General features: G+C 49.3%; 1 protein-coding gene across 1 annotated transcript in view; it reads left to right on the top strand.

Annotated features, from left to right (window-relative positions):
• Window positions 1-13,658, top strand: part of LOC142396987 (uncharacterized) — a 33,769-nt gene extending 20,111 nt beyond the window's left edge. The window contains exons 20-28 of the mRNA XM_075480309.1: window positions 1,817-4,887; window positions 8,487-8,609; window positions 8,803-10,416; window positions 10,490-10,567; window positions 10,684-10,836; window positions 10,948-11,097; window positions 12,676-12,726; window positions 12,836-12,898; window positions 12,989-13,658. Coding sequence (XP_075336424.1) covers window positions 1,817-4,887; window positions 8,487-8,609; window positions 8,803-10,416; window positions 10,490-10,567; window positions 10,684-10,836; window positions 10,948-11,097; window positions 12,676-12,726; window positions 12,836-12,898; window positions 12,989-13,216 — 5,531 coding nt within the window. The 3' untranslated portion in view covers window positions 13,217-13,658. The remainder of the gene's footprint in view (window positions 1-1,816; window positions 4,888-8,486; window positions 8,610-8,802; window positions 10,417-10,489; window positions 10,568-10,683; window positions 10,837-10,947; window positions 11,098-12,675; window positions 12,727-12,835; window positions 12,899-12,988) is intronic.
• The last annotated feature ends 1,350 nt before the right edge of the window (window positions 13,659-15,008 follow it).

Raw genomic sequence — 15,008 nt, 5'->3', positions numbered from 1 at the left:
TCCCAGGAACAGGAAGAAGGAGTTTTACACCTGCTGGTGACCTCAGACGCCCTGATATATGCTCCCAGGAACAGGAAGAAGGAGTTTTACACCTGCTGGTGACCTCAGACGCCCTGATATATGCTCCCAGGAACAGGAAGAAGGAGTTTTACACCTGCTGGTGACCTCAGATGCCCTGATATATGCTCCCAGGAACAGGAAGAAGGAGTTTTACACCTGCTGGTGACTTCAGACGCCCTGATATATGCTCCCAGGAACAGGAAGAAGGAGTTTTACACCTGCTGGTGACCTCAGACGCCCTGATATATGCTCCCAGGAACAGGAAGAAGGAGTTTTACACCTGCTGGTGACCTCAGACGCCCTGATATCTGCTCCCAGGAACAGGAAGAAGGAGTTTTACACCTGCTGGTGGCCTCAGACGCCCTGATATATGCTCCCAGGAACAGGAAGAAGGAGTTTTACACCTGCTGGTGACCTCAGACGCCCTGATATATGCTCCCAGGAACAGGAAGAAGGAGTTTTACACCTGCTGGTGACCTCAGACGCCCTGATAAATGCTCCCAGGAACAGGAAGAAGGAGTTTTACACCTGCTGGTGACCTCAGACGCCCTGATATGTGCTCCCAGGAACAGGAAGAAGGAGTTTTACACCTGCTGGTGACCTCAGACGCCCTGATATATGCTCCCAGGAACAGGAAGAAGGAGTTTTACACCTGCTGGTGACTTCAGACGCCCTGATATATGCTCCCAGGAACAGGAAGAAAGGAGTTTTACACCTGCTGGTGACCTCAGACGCCCTGATATATGCTCCCAGGAACATGAAGAAGGAGTTTTACACCTGCTGGTGACCTCAGACGCCCTGATATATGCTCCCAGGAACATGAAGAAGGAGTTTTACACCTGCTGGTGACTTCAGACGCCCTGATATATGCTCCCAGGAACAGGAAGAAGGAGTTTTACACCTGCTGGTGACCTCAGATGCCCTGATATATGCTCCCAGGAACAGGAAGAAGGAGTTTTACACCTCAGACGCCCTGATATATGCTCCCAGGAACAGGAAGAAGGAGTTTTACACCTGCTGGTGACCTCAGACGCCCTGATATATGCTCCCAGGAACAGGAAGAAGGAGTTTTACACCTGCTGGTGACTTCAGACGCCCTGATATATGCTCCCAGGAACAGGAAGAAGGAGTTTTACACCTGCTGGTGACCTCAGACGCCCTGATATATGCTCCCAGGAACAGGAAGAAGGAGTTTTACACCTGCTGGTGACTTCAGACGCCCTGATATATGCTCCCAGGAACAGGAAGAAGGAGTTTTACACCTCAGACGCCCTGATATATGCTCCCAGGAACAGGAAGAAGGAGTTTTACACCTGCTGGTGACCTCAGACGCCCTGATATATGCTCCCAGGAACAGGAAGAAGGAGTTTTACACCTGCTGGTGACTTCAGACGCCCTGATATATGCTCCCAGGAACAGGAAGAAGGAGTTTTACACCTGCTGGTGACCTCAGACGCCCTGATATATGCTCCCAGGAACAGGAAGAAGGAGTTTTACACCTGCTGGTGACTTCAGACGCCCTGATATATGCTCCCAGGAACAGGAAGAAGGAGTTTTACACCTGCTGGTGACCTCAGACGCCCTGATTTATAAATTATATATCATATATATATATATATATATACATATATATATATATATATATATATATATATATATTCACATACTCATTCACCTGCATTCAGTCGTCGTCTGAAACCACGTGCACGTGCACACATAAGCTGGTTTTAATGCTTGTTTCCCTGTTTGTCTGAAGGAGAGATCGAGTGTCTGAGAGGAGAACTGCAGCGAGAGGAGGCTAGGAGAGGAGACGAGAGGCTGAGGAGGGAGAGGAGCGAGGAGGAGACGGAGGCGCTGCAGAAAGACCTGCACAGACTGACGGAGGAGGTGGAGAACCTGAAGAGCTGGAGGTCCCAGGACCAGGAGGAGAGGACGGAGGAGAAGGAGGCCTGGCAGAAAGAAAGAGGAGCTCTGAGTGAGGAGCTCGGGACAAAGGACGGAGAGCTGGAGGTGCTGAGGAGGCGCATCGAAGGACTGACGGAGGAGATGGAGGAGAGTCTGAGAGAGGTGGAGAGGCTGAGGGAGGAGGTGGCGGAGAAGGAGACTGACATGGGCCTCCTGATGGAGAGAATCCAGGGAGTGCAGACGGAGAAGGAGAAAGTGGAGGAGGAGGCGAAGAAGACGGAGGTCAGGCTGCGAGAGGAGGAGATGCAGAGGGATGGAGAGACCGAGGCGCTCTGTGACCGGATAGACAAACTGGAGAGGGAGGTGCACCGCCTGAAAGGCGAAGCAGAGGAGGAGGAGGAGAGGCGGAGCAAGGAGCAGCAGAAGGTGGAGGAGGAGATGAACAGGCTGAGAGGAGAAATCAGCACATTGGAGGAGGACAGAAAGGACGAGAGGAGCAGGAGAGACAAAGTGCAGGAAGAAAAGGAGGAGGCGACGGAGAGGCTGAAGGAGACGCTGGGGGTGGTGGAGCTGCTGAGGGTGAGGCTGAACGTGGCCCAGGAGGAGGGCGAGGAGCTGAAAGAGGAGGTGGAGCGACGGGAGCGCAGCCTGGAGCGACAGATGGCTGCTGTGAGAGAGAGGGAGGAGGAGGTGGAGCTGCTGAAGGAGCACCTGAGGCAGGCGGAGCGGCGGGAGGACGAAGGGGAGAAAGATCGCTCCGACATTTACGACAAGCTGAAGCTGAAGGAGGCGCGGGAGGAGCAGCTGGAGGCGCTGCTGAGGGAAACCCGGGAACTCCTGGAGCTGGAGAGGAGAGAGGGGGGAGAAAGACAAGCCCGGGTCTCCTCCCTGAGCAAGGAGCTCCAGGAGGCTCGGGCCCAGAGAGAGGAGGCCAGGAGGAGCTGCAGAGAGAGGGAGGAGGCCCACGGCAGGCTGGAGGAGAAGGTGGAGGAGTGGCAGCAGAAGGCTGAACAGAACGTTAAGGAGCTGGCGAAGCTCTGCCGCCTCCTGAAGGAGCGAGAGGAGGAGGTGCAGCAGCTGAGCACCATGCTGGAGGAGAGGGAGGAGGAGAGCAGGGCGGAGGAGGAGAGGAGGAGAAGACTGGACAGCAGGCTGGTGGAGGTGGAGAAGGAGAAGGTGAGACTGCAGGAGAGAGTGAGGGAGGTGGAGGAGGAGCAGGAGAGGGAGAAAGAAGTCCTGGGGAGAGCCATGGAGGGGAGACGGGAGGTGGAGGAGAGGCGGGCCGAAATGGAGGAGGTGGTGAAGGAGCAAAGGGAGGAGCTGAGGAAGACTTTGGAGGGGAAGAGGAAGGTGGAGAACATATTAAAGGAGGTGCAGGAGGAGGTGAAGGAGCAAAGGGAGGAGCTGAGGAAGACTTTGGAGGGGAAGAGGAAGGTGGAGAACATATTAAAGGAGGTGCAGGAGGAGGTGAAGGAGCAAAGGGAGGAGCTGAGGAAGACTTTGGAGGGGAAGAGGAAGGTGGAGAACATATTAAAGGAGGTGCAGGAGGAGGTGAAGGAGCAAAGGGAGGAGCTGAGGAAGACTCTGGAGGGGAAGAGGAAGGTGGAGAACATATTAAAGGAGGTGCAGGAGGAGGTGAAGGAGCAAAGGGAGGAGCTGAGGAAGACTTTGGAGGGGAAGAGGAAGGTGGAGAACATATTAAAGGATGTGCAGGAGGAGGTGAAGGAGCAAAGGGAGGAGCTGAGGAAGACTCTGGAGGGGAAGAGGAAGGTGGAGAACATATTAAAGGAGGTGCAGGAGGAGTTGGAAGGAGAAAGGGAAGAGCTGAGGAAGATTCTGGAGGGGAAGAGGAAGGTGGAGAACATATTAAAGGAGGTGCAGGAGGAGTTGGAAGGAGAAAGGGAAGAGCTGAATAGAGTAAGGGAGGAGAAAAGGATGCAAGGGGAAAAGATGACTGAGAAGGAGAAAAAGCTGGAGGAAGACAGGGAGGTGCTAAGAGCTAAAGAGGAGGAAAATAAAAGACTACAGGATGAACTGAGGGAGGTGAAAGAGGAGCAGAGGAGGGTGGAGGAAGCTGAGAGAGAGAAACTCCTCCTGGAGCAGGAGAAAGGGAGGCGCAGGGCGGCAGAACTGGAGGAGGAGAAGGAAGAGCTGTCAGAGAAACTGAAGAAGAGGGAGGAGGAGGTATCTGTTCTCAGAGAGGAGGTGCAGAGGGAACAAAAGGAGAAGGAGGAGAAGCTGAGGAGATTTGAGAAGGAGGTGACAGATCTCAAAGAGGAGGTGAACAGAAAGCAAAGAGAGAAGGAGGAGACGCAAGAAGAGATGACTGTTTTTAAGGAGTTGCAGCAGGAAAGCAGGAGGAGGGAGGAGGTGTGGGGAGCAGAGCTGATGAGCAGCAACAAGAACCAGAGGGAGGAGTTACAGGAGGAGCTGAGGAGGAGCAGGAGGGAGCTCTCAACACTTAAAGAGGAGCTGGAAAATGAACAGAAGGAGAAGAAGGAGGCGCAGGATCAGCTGCTGAAGAAGAGAGAGGAGGTCAGATCTCTGCGACAGCAGATGCAGGGAGAGGAGGCCAAAGAGGAGCTGAGGAGGACCAAGAATGAGTTGACAGTCGCCTCAGAGGAGCTGCAGAGGGAACAGAAGGAGAAGGAGGAGAAGAAAGAAAGGCTACTGTTGGCAGAGAAGGAGGTGGCAACTCTCAGAGAGGAGGTGCAGAGGATGCTGTGGAGGAGGGAGACGGAGGTGTCGGTTCTTAAAGAGGAGGTCCAGCAGGAGAAGAAGGAGTCACAAGAGCAGCTGAAAAAGAAGAGAGAAGAAGTTATTGAGCTGGAAGAGGAGGTGAAGAAGGAGCGCAGGAGGAGGGAGGAGGTGCAGGACGAGCTGAGAGGAGTGGAGCAGAGCCTGAGCTCCCTGCAGAGTCAGGTAAACAAGTAAACAACAACAACAAACGGAACAGATGCTACCCCTACAGGAGGTGGAGAAGCTGCTCTGTGTTTGTTTGTGTTTACCTGTGTTTGTTTACATGTGTTTGTTTGTTTACCTGTGTTGGTTTGTGTTTACCTGTTTTAGTTTGTGTTTGTTTGTTTGTTTACCTGTGTTGGTGTTTGTTTGTGTTTACCTGTGTTGGTGTTTGTTTGTGTTTACCTGTGTTGGTCTGTGGTTACCTGTGTGTGTTTGTTTGTGTTTACCTGTGTTGGTGTTTGTTTGTGTTTGTTTGTTTACCTGTTTAGGTCTGTATTTACCTGTGTTTGTTTGTGTTTGTTTGTGTTTGTTTACCTGTGTTGGTCTGTGGTTACCTGTGTTTGTTTGTTTGTTTACCTGTGTTGGTGTTTGTTTGTGTTTACATGTGTTGGTCTGTGGTTACCTGTGTTTGTTTGTTTGTGTTTACCTGTGTTGGTGATTGTTTGTGTTTTCCTGTGCTGGTCTGTGGTTAACTGTTTTTGTTTACATGTGTTGGTTTGTTTGTTTACCTGTGTTGGTTTGTGTTTACATGTGTTTGTGTTTGTTTGTTTACCTGTTTAGGTCTGTATTTACCTGTGTTTGTTTGTGTTTGTTTACCTGTGTTGATCTGTGGTTACCTGTGTTTGTTTGTTTACCTGTTTAGGTCTGTATTTACCTGTGTTTGTTTGTGTTTGTTTGTTTGTTTGTTTACCTGTGTTGGTATGTGGTTACCTGTGTTTGTTTGTTTGTGTTTACCTGTGTTGGTGTTTGTTTGTGTTTACCTGTGTTGGTCTGTGGTTACCTGTTTTTGTTTACATGTATTTGTTTGTGTTTACATGTGTTGGTTTGTTTGTTTGTGTTTACATGTGTTGTCTGTGTTTTTTTGTGTTTACTTGTGTTTGTTTGTTTGTGTTTACCTGTGTTGGTGTTTGTTTGTGTTTTCCTGTGTTGGTCTGTGGTTACCTGTGTTTGTTTGTTTGTGTTTACCTGTGTTGGTGATTGTTTGTGTTTTCCTGTGTTGGTCTGTGGTTACCTGTTTTTGTTTACATGTGTTTGTTTGTTTGTTTGTTTACCTGTGTTGGTTTGTGTTTACATGTGTTTGTGTTTGTTTGTGTTGGTTTGTTTACCTGTTTAGGTCTGTATTTACCTGTGTTTGTTTGTGTTTGTTTACCTGTGTTGGTCTGTGGTTACCTGTGTTTGTTTGTTTGTTTACCTGTGTTGGTGTTTGTTTGTGTTTACCTGTGTTGGTCTGTGGTTACCTGTGTTTGTTTGTTTGTTTACCTGTGTTGGTTTGTGTTTACATGTGTTTGTGTTTGTTTACCTGTGTTGGTCTGTGGTTACCTGTGTTTGTTTGTTTGTGTTTACCTGTGTTGGTGTTTGTTTGTGTTTACCTGTGTTGGTCTGTGGTTACCTGTGTTTGTTTGTTTGTGTTTACCTGTGTTGGTGTTTGTTTGTGTTTGTTTGTTTGTTTGTTTGTTTGTTTACCTGTGTTGGTCTGTGGTTACCTGTGTTTGTTTGTGTTTACCTGTGTTGGTGTTTGTTTGTGTTTTCCTGTGTTGGTCTGTGGTTACCTGTGTTTGTTTGTTTGTGTTTACCTGTGTTGGTGATTGTTTGTGTTTTCCTGTGTTGGTCTGTGGTTACCTGTTTTTGTTTACATGTGTTTGTTTGTTTGTTTACCTGTGTTGGTTTGTGTTTACATGTGTTTGTTTGTGTTGGTTTGTTTACCTGTTTAGGTCTGTATTTACCTGTGTTTGTTTGTGTTTGTTTACCTGTGTTGGTCTGTGGTTACCTGTGTTTGTTTGTTTGTTTACTTGTGTTGGTGTTTGTTTGTGTTTTCCTGTGTTGGTCTGTGGTTACCTGTGTTTGTTTGTTTGTGTTTACCTGTGTTGGTGATTGTTTGTGTTTTCCTGTGTTGGTCTGTGGTTACCTGTTTTTGTTTACATGTGTTTGTTTGTTTGTTTGTTTACCTGTGTTTGTTTGTGTTTACATGTGTTTGTTTGTTTGTTTGTTTACCTGTGTTGGTCTGTGGTTACCTGTGTTTGTTTGTTTCTGTTTACCTGTGTTGGTGTTTGTTTGTGTTTTCCTGTGTTGGTCTGTGGTTACCTGTTTTTGTTTACATGTATTTGTTTGTGTTTACATGTGTTGGTTTGTTTGTTTGTGTTTACATGTGTTGTCTGTGTTTGTTTGTTTTTACCTGTGTTTGTTTGTTTGTGTTTACCTGTGTTGGTGTTTGTTTGTGTTTACCTGTGTTGTTCTGTGGTTACCTGTGTTTGTTTGTTTGTGTTTACCTGTGTTGGTGATTGTTTGTGTTTTCCTGTGCTGGTCTGTGGTTACCTGTTTTTGTTTACATGTGTTGGTTTGTTTGTTTACCTGTGTTGGTTTGTGTTTACATGTGTTTGTGTTTGTTTGTGTTGGTTTGTTTACCTGTTTAGGTCTGTATTTACCTGTGTTTGTTTGTGTTTGTTTACCTGTGTTGGTCTGTGGTTACCTGTGTTTGTTTGTTAACCTGTTTAGGTCTGTATTTACCTGTGTTTGTTTGTGTTTGTTTGTTTGTTTACCTGTGTTGGTAGGTGGTTACCTGTGTTTGTTTGTTTGTGTTTACCTGTGTTGGTTTTTGTTTGTGTTTACCTGTGTTGGTCTGTGGTTACCTGTGTTTGTTTGTTTGTGTTTACCTGTGTTGGTGTTTGTTTGTTTACACCTGTGTTGGTGTTTGTTTGTGTTTACCTGTGTTGGTGTTTGTTTGTGTTTACTTGTGTTGGTGTTCGTTTGTGTTTACCTGTGTTGGTCTGTGTTTACTTGTTTTTGTTTACATGTATTTGTTTGTGTTTACATGTGTTGGTTTGTTTGTTTGTGTTTACATGTGTTGTCTGTGTTTGTTTGTGTTTACCTGTGTTTGTTTGTTTGTGTTTACCTGTGTTGTTCTGTGGTTACCTGTGTTTGTTTGTTTGTGTTTACCTGTGTTGGTCTGTGGTTACCTGTGTTTGTTTGTTTGTGTTTACCTATCTTGGTGATTGTTTGTGTTTTCCTGTGTTGGTCTGTGTTTACCTGTGTTGGTGTTTGTTTGTGTTTTCCTGTGTTGGTGTTTGTTTGTGTTTACCTGTGTTGGTGTTTGTTTGTGTTTACCTGTGTTGGTGTTTGTTTGTGTTTACCTGTGTTGGTGTTTGTTTGTGTTTACCTGTGTTGGTGTTTGTTTGTGTTTACCTGTGTTGGTGTTCGTTTGTGTTTACCTGTGTTGGTCTGTGTTTACTTGTTTTTGTTTACATGTATTTGTTTGTGTTTACATGTGTTGGTTTGTTTGTTTGTGTTTACATGTGTTGTCTGTGTTTGTTTGTGTTTACCTGTGTTTGTTTGTTTGTGTTTACCTGTGTTGGTGTTTGTTTGTGTTTACCTGTGTTGTTCTGTGGTTACCTGTGTTTGTTTGTTTGTGTTTACCTATCTTGGTGATTGTTTGTGTTTACCTGTGTTGGTGTTTGTTTGTGTTTACCTGTGTTGGTGATTGTTTGTGTTTTCCTGTGTTGGTCTGTGGTTACCTGTTTTTGTTTACATGTGTTGGTTTGTTTGTTTGTGTGTTTATGTTTCAGGTGTGTGATCTAAGGGAGCGAGCAAAGCAGGAAGTGAAGAAGGAGGAGGAGGAGAAGCAGCAGATGCAGGAGGGTCTGAAGGAGGCGCTGGAGGAGACGACCAAGCTGAAGGAGCTCCTGCAGGTACAGAACCTCCTGATGGACTCCAGCACATCACACTCTGTCATTAGTCTGATCTGGAGTCGGGTCAGGAGCCTCCTGATCTGACGTTTCCTCTCAGGCTTCATCGGTCTGTCTGCAGTTTGATAAATGAGGCTCCTGCTGTGGTCATGTGACTGAAGCTAAACTCATACATCCTTCCCTCTGCTTCGATCAGGAGAGCCACGCTGAGGGGGAGCGTCTGAGGAGCTCGCTGCTGGACAAGGAGGAGGAGCTGGAGAGGCTCAGAGAGGACAACCTGCAGGTGGAGGAGAGGCGAGGAGAGGTGGAGGAGCTGAGAGCCAGAGTCAAAACCCTGGAGAGCAGGAGGGAGGAGATGGTGGAGGAGCTGGAGAAGGTCAGAGAGGACAACCTGCAGGTGGAGGAGCTGAGAGCCAGAGTCAAGGCCCTGGAGAGCAGGAAGAAGGAGATGGTGGAGGAGCTGGAGAAGGTCAGAGAGGACAACCTGCAGGTGGAGGAGAGGCGAGGAGAGGTGGAGGAGCTGAGAGCCAGAGTCAAGGCCCTGGAGAGCAGGAAGAAGGAGATGGTGGAGGAGCTGGAGAAGGTCAGAGAGGACAACCTACAGGTGGAGGAGCAGCGAGGAGAGGTGGAGGAGCTGAGAGCCAGAGTCAAGGCCCTGGAGAGCAGGAAGAAGGAGATGGTGGAGGAGCTGGAGAAGGTCAGAGAGGACAACCTGCAGGTGGAGGAGCTGAGAGCCAGAGTCAAGGCCCTGGAGAGCAGGAAGAAGGAGATGGTGGAGGAGCTGGAGAAGGTCAGAGAGGACAACCTGCAGGTGGAGGAGCAGCGAGGAGAGGTGGAGGAGCTGAGAGCCAGAGTCAAGGCCCTGGAGACCAGGAGGGAGGAGATGGTGGAGGAGCTGGAGAAGCTCAGAGAGGACAACCTGCAGGTGGAGGAGCTGAGAGCCAGAGTCAAGGCCCTGGAAAGCAGGAAGAAGGAGATGGTGGAGGAGCTGGAGAAGGTCAGAGAGGACAACCTGCAGGTGGAGGAGCAGCGAGGAGAGGTGGAGGAGCTGAGAGCCAGAGTCAAGGCCCTGGAGAGCAGGAAGAAGGAGATGGTGGACGAGCTGGAGAGGCTAAGAGAGGACAACCAGCAGGTGGAGGAGCAGCGAGGAGAGGTGGAGGAGCTGAGAGCCAGAGTCAAGGCCCTGGAGACCAGGAGGGAGGAGATGGTGGAGGAGCTGGAGAAGGTCAGAGAGGACAACCTGCAGGTGGAGGAGCTGAGAGCCAGAGTCAAGGCCCTGGAGAGCAGGAAGAAGGAGATGGTGGAGGAGCTGGAGAAGGTCAGAGAGGACAACCTGCAGGTGGAGGAGCAGCGAGGAGAGGTGGAGGAGCTGAGAGCCAGAGTCAAGGCGCTGGAGAGCAGGAAGAAGGAGATGGTGGAGGAGCTGGAGAAGGTCAGAGAGGACAACCTGCAGGTGGAGGAGCAGCGAGGAGAGGTGGAGGAGCTGAGAGCCAGAGTCAAGGCGCTGGAGAGCAGGAAGAAGGAGATGGTGGAGGAGCTGGAGAAGGCAGAGGAGAGCAGGAAGGAGGCTGAGAAGGGATGGAGGAGCAGAGTGGTGGAGGCAGAGAAGGCGGAGGAGGTGAAGCTGAATGCTCTCCATACAGAGATCCAGATGCTAAAGAGGAGACAGGAGGAGGTGGTGGAAGAGTGGAGGTCCAGGGTGGAGGAGAAGGGGAGGGAGTTACAGGAGGCAAAGAGGCAGGTGGAGGAGGAGAGGGAGGAGGTGCACGGCCAGAGGAGGAGGAGAAAAGACCAGAGAGGAAGAGGAGTGGTGAGTGTTGGGCTGATTGTTCTGATTCTCCTGAATGAACTCCTGATCACTGAGTCTGTTTCTGTTTCCCGAGGAGCAGCAGGAGGAAGATGAGGAGGAGGAGCAGGAGAAGGACGGGATGAGGAAGCTGCTCCAGCAGAGTGAGGCTCAGGTAACCAACACCTCACCTGTACTCCAGGAGAGGAACAGTATGGGTTTTATCGGCCATGTTTGCTTGGGTCAGAGTTAAAGATGGCCGCCCCCTGTGTTTTACTGTGGTGCTGCCAGGTGTACGCTCTGACCCAGAGGGCGGAGGAGCTGGAGAAGGACCGGGATCGAGTCCGATTGGCCCTGGAGCAAACAGAGGCAGCTATGATTGGCTACAGGGAGAGAGCCCACCTGGGGGGCCATAGCTCAGGGGCGGGGCCTAACCAAGACGAGGTCGGTGATTGGTCGATTTTTGAATTCATTTCAGCTGGAGGAGAAAAAGAAACCGAAAGAGGCTGTTCTGAACACCTGACTTACCGGAAGCTGTGTGGATGTGTGTCACAGGGGGTCGGGGACAGACTGGTGGTTCTGCAGCGTCTGGTGGCTGAACTGGAACTGGACCAGAACCAACTGAAGAAGAAGAACTCGCATCTGGAAAACCAGAGAGACAAACTGAAGAGAAACAGGGACGCCCTGAGAGAGACTCTGAGACAGGTATATGCACAGTGAGACGGGTATATGCGCAGTGAGACGGGTATATGCGCAGTGAGACGGGTATATGCAGTGAGACGGGTATATGCAGTGAGACGGGTATATGCACAGTGAGACGGGTATATGCAGTGAGACGGGTATATGCACAGTGAGACGGGTATATGCAGTGAGACGGGTATATGCGCAGTGAGACGGGTATATGCAGTGAGACGGGTATATGCAGTGAGACGGGTATATGCAGTGAGACGGGTATATGCAGTGAGACGGGTATATGCAGTGAGATGGGTATATGCGCAGTGAGACGGGTATATGCGCAGTGAGACGGGTATATGCAGTGAGACGGGTATATGCAGTGAGACGGGTATATGCACAGTGAGACGGGTATATGCAGTGAGACGGGTATATGCAGTGAGACGGGTATATGCACAGTGAGACGGGTATATGCAGTGAGACGGGTATATGCGCAGTGAGACGGGTATATGCAGTGAGACGGGTATATGCAGTGAGACGGGTATATGCACAGTGAGACGTGTATATGCAGTGAGACGTGTAGATGCACAGTGAGACGGGTATATGCAGTGAGACGGGTATATGCAGTGAGACGGGTATATGCAGTGAGACGTGTATATGCGCAGTGAGACGGGTATATGCGCAGTGAGACAGGTATTAGCACAGTGAGACGGGTATATGCAGTGAGACGGGTATATGCAGTGAGACGGGTATATGCACAGTGAGATGGGTATATGCGCAGTGAGACGGGTATATGCGCAGTGAGACAGGTATTAGCACAGTGAGACGGGTATATGCAGTGAGACAGGTTTATGCAGTGAGACGGGTATATGCAGTGAGACGGGTATATGCACAGTGAGATGGGTATATGCGCAGTGAGACGGGTATATGCGCAGTGAGACGGGTATATGCGCAGTGAGACGGGTATATGCAGTGAGATGGGTATATGCACAGTGAGACGGGTATATGCACAGTGAGACGGGTATATGCGCAGTGAGACGGGGTATATGCGCAGTGAGACGGGTATATGCAGTGAGACGGGGTATATGCGCAGTGAGACGGGGTATATGCGCAGTGAGACGGGTATATGCAGTGAGACGGGTATATGCAGTGAGACGGGTATATGCGCAGTGAGACGGGTATATGCAGTGAGACCGGTATATGCGCAGTGAGACGGGTATATGCAGTGAGACGGGTATATGCGCAGTGAGACGGGTATATGCGCAGTGAGACGGGTATATGCGCAGTGAGACGGGTATATGCAGTGAGACGGGTATATGCGCAGTGAGACGGGTATATGCGCAGTGAGACGGGTATATGCGCAGTGAGACGGGTATATGCAGTGAGACGGGTATATGCGCAGTGAGACGGGTATATGCGCAGTGAGACGGGTGTATGCAGTGAGACGGGTATATGCGCAGTGAGACGGGTATATGCGCAGTGAGACGGGTATATGCAGTGAGACGGGTATATGCGCAGTGAGACGGGTATATGCGCAGTGAGACGGGTGTTTGTTTTTAATTTTTTATGTTTTTGTGTGTTTTGTGTGTTTCTGATGAACGTGGCTCTCAGGTGGAGGGCGAGCGTGGGAGGCTCAGACAGTCTTACAGCAGAGGATCTCAGGTGAGACACTCTCAGGTGTGTCGCTCTGGGGTTTACTCCTCCTGTGGGGACATTATTTCAGGTGTTCAGGGAACAAAAGTGAGTCTGTTTGTGTGTTTTCTGTGTTCAGGGTTCTTCAAACACCACAGAAGAAGAACGATTGCGGAGCAGAGTGAGGGAGCTGGAGGACCAGGTGAGAGCACCACAGAAGAAGCCTTTCAGACATTCTGAGTGTTCAGCTGTGTGCTGATGATGTCACCGTGTCTCACCCCCCCCCCCCCAGGTGAGTCAGCTTCGTCTTTCCTTGGCTGCGGATCAGCAGCAGAGGGCGGAGTTCATCCAGCAGTCGTCTAGAAACAGCCAATGGTTGCTCTCCCTGAGACACGACCTCACCGATTCGCTGGCTGCTGTCACACGCCATCCGGTGCCGTCCGTCCTGGAGTCTGAGACGCAGCGATTGGACCACAGCCTGAGGGAGGAGGAGCTTAGGATGTCCCTCAGCCAATCCTAACAAGCGGATAAGAAGCAAAGCTAAAACCAAAATATTTAAACATGAAAACCGCCTCAGAGCCCATCTGCTGTCGTCATAGAAACAGTTAACACATCACAGCGCTGTGATGTCACATCCTGTGACTGTGGCCACGTTAACCTGGAAACATAAACAGGAAGTGCACAACTTTGTGCTCATCAGAACCAAAGATGTTTCCCGTTCTCTGATTGGACGGTTTCTGTCCTCACAGACTGTTGTTGTCCACATGGACCCAGTTCCAGCAGAACCGGTCCTGATCAGTTCTGATCGATGTTACATTAAATGTTTTTACAGCCGTATTTATTGTGTTTTCTTTTCTTTTTCTTTTTCTTGTATTTATTGAGTCTGACCTTTACGAAGTGACACACTACATTTCCCATGATCCTTCAGTCTGAAGTCAGAGGTCAGCTGTGTGTGTGTCGAATAAAGACCAAAGTTTTCAGTACAAAGTGTTTGTGTCCTGTTTTTTCGTAAGTTAACGCATCACCTTTTGTTAGTTCTGGGCAAACACAGGTGAGGCCACCCTTATCTGCAGCCGGAAAACTTATGGGCCCCACATGGACATGCTGGCTGGGATGTCACCAGCAGGTGTAAAACTTCTTCTTCCTGTTCCTGGGAGCATATATCAGGGCGTCTGAGGTCACCAGAAAGTGTAAATCTCTAGTTGAGAACCGGTTCCCAGTGTTTCAATTCCTTGGAATCGTTTTGGCGATTTTGCAAACGATTCCCTTATCGATTCCAGTGGGCGCGAATGACGTCACCACGCAGCGTTGCGTGGCGAGTCCAGCGCAGCCAGCAGCCAACAGTAAACATGGCGCCCAAGCGGTACAAACGCTCGAAAGTTTGGTTACACATCCCTAAAAAAGACGACAACAGGGCAACTTGCAAAGTGAATATTTCACCAAAGGGAGGAAATACTACCAACATGCAATAACTATGAATGAATGTCGCGTTTTCGATCTGCTCTGGACTAACGTTGGTGAATCTGAACCCAGCAACGTTAGCATGTCCTCGGCTAACACTGCAGGTAACTAACTAACAAACACTGCCTATCATGTTAGCGCCATTTGCCTGATTGTAAAAGCTGCTGTTAGTAACGGTTAAGGTTAAATGAATGCCTTCTCAGGCATTACATTTAGATGAAATCATGAGAGACAGAGCCTGACTGGCTCAGAGCCAGAGGCTGGTGGTACTACCCCCAGTTCACCTCTACCTCCAGCTTCTCCTTTCACCAGAGCAGGAAGAGTTCAATTACCCAGGCCAGGATAGACCAATGTGGACCTCACCGTTGTTGGGTTTGTGAGGTCATGACTCGTGTTACTTCTAAACTAAACAAAGTTGATGCTAATCGACCGGTTTGTTGTCCTTTTTCTCCAAATGAGAATCGATAAGGGAACCGACAAAGAACCGAATCGTTAAGCAGAATCGAAAATGGAATTGGAATCGTAAAAATCTTATAAATTCCCATCCCTACTGATGATGGTTCCTCTGACTGTTGGTCTGAACCTCTGTGGCCAGTTAAACGCCTCTCAGCTGTTTCCCAGCTGTCAGCTGTTATCAGTTTCTTTGTTCTGCGTCAGTGTGACACACAGCAGAGATGCTTTAATCAGACATCTTTATCTCAGAGGGGCCGATGCCTCAGGATCCACGGTGACTTCTTCTTCTTCTTCTTCTTCTTCTTCTCCTGTTTGTGGTGTGGATGTGTCTCAGAGGGTCTGAGGCGGGCAGGCGGTGTTTGTTTATGGAGGGCACATGTCTCTCTGTCACTCAGCTG

This window comes from Odontesthes bonariensis, chromosome 12, assembly GCF_027942865.1.
Source record: "Odontesthes bonariensis isolate fOdoBon6 chromosome 12, fOdoBon6.hap1, whole genome shotgun sequence".
Classification (NCBI taxonomy): domain Eukaryota; kingdom Metazoa; phylum Chordata; class Actinopteri; order Atheriniformes; family Atherinopsidae; genus Odontesthes; species Odontesthes bonariensis.
Note: the sequence above shows the minus strand (reverse complement) of the source record. Positions and strands in the feature narration are given on the sequence as shown.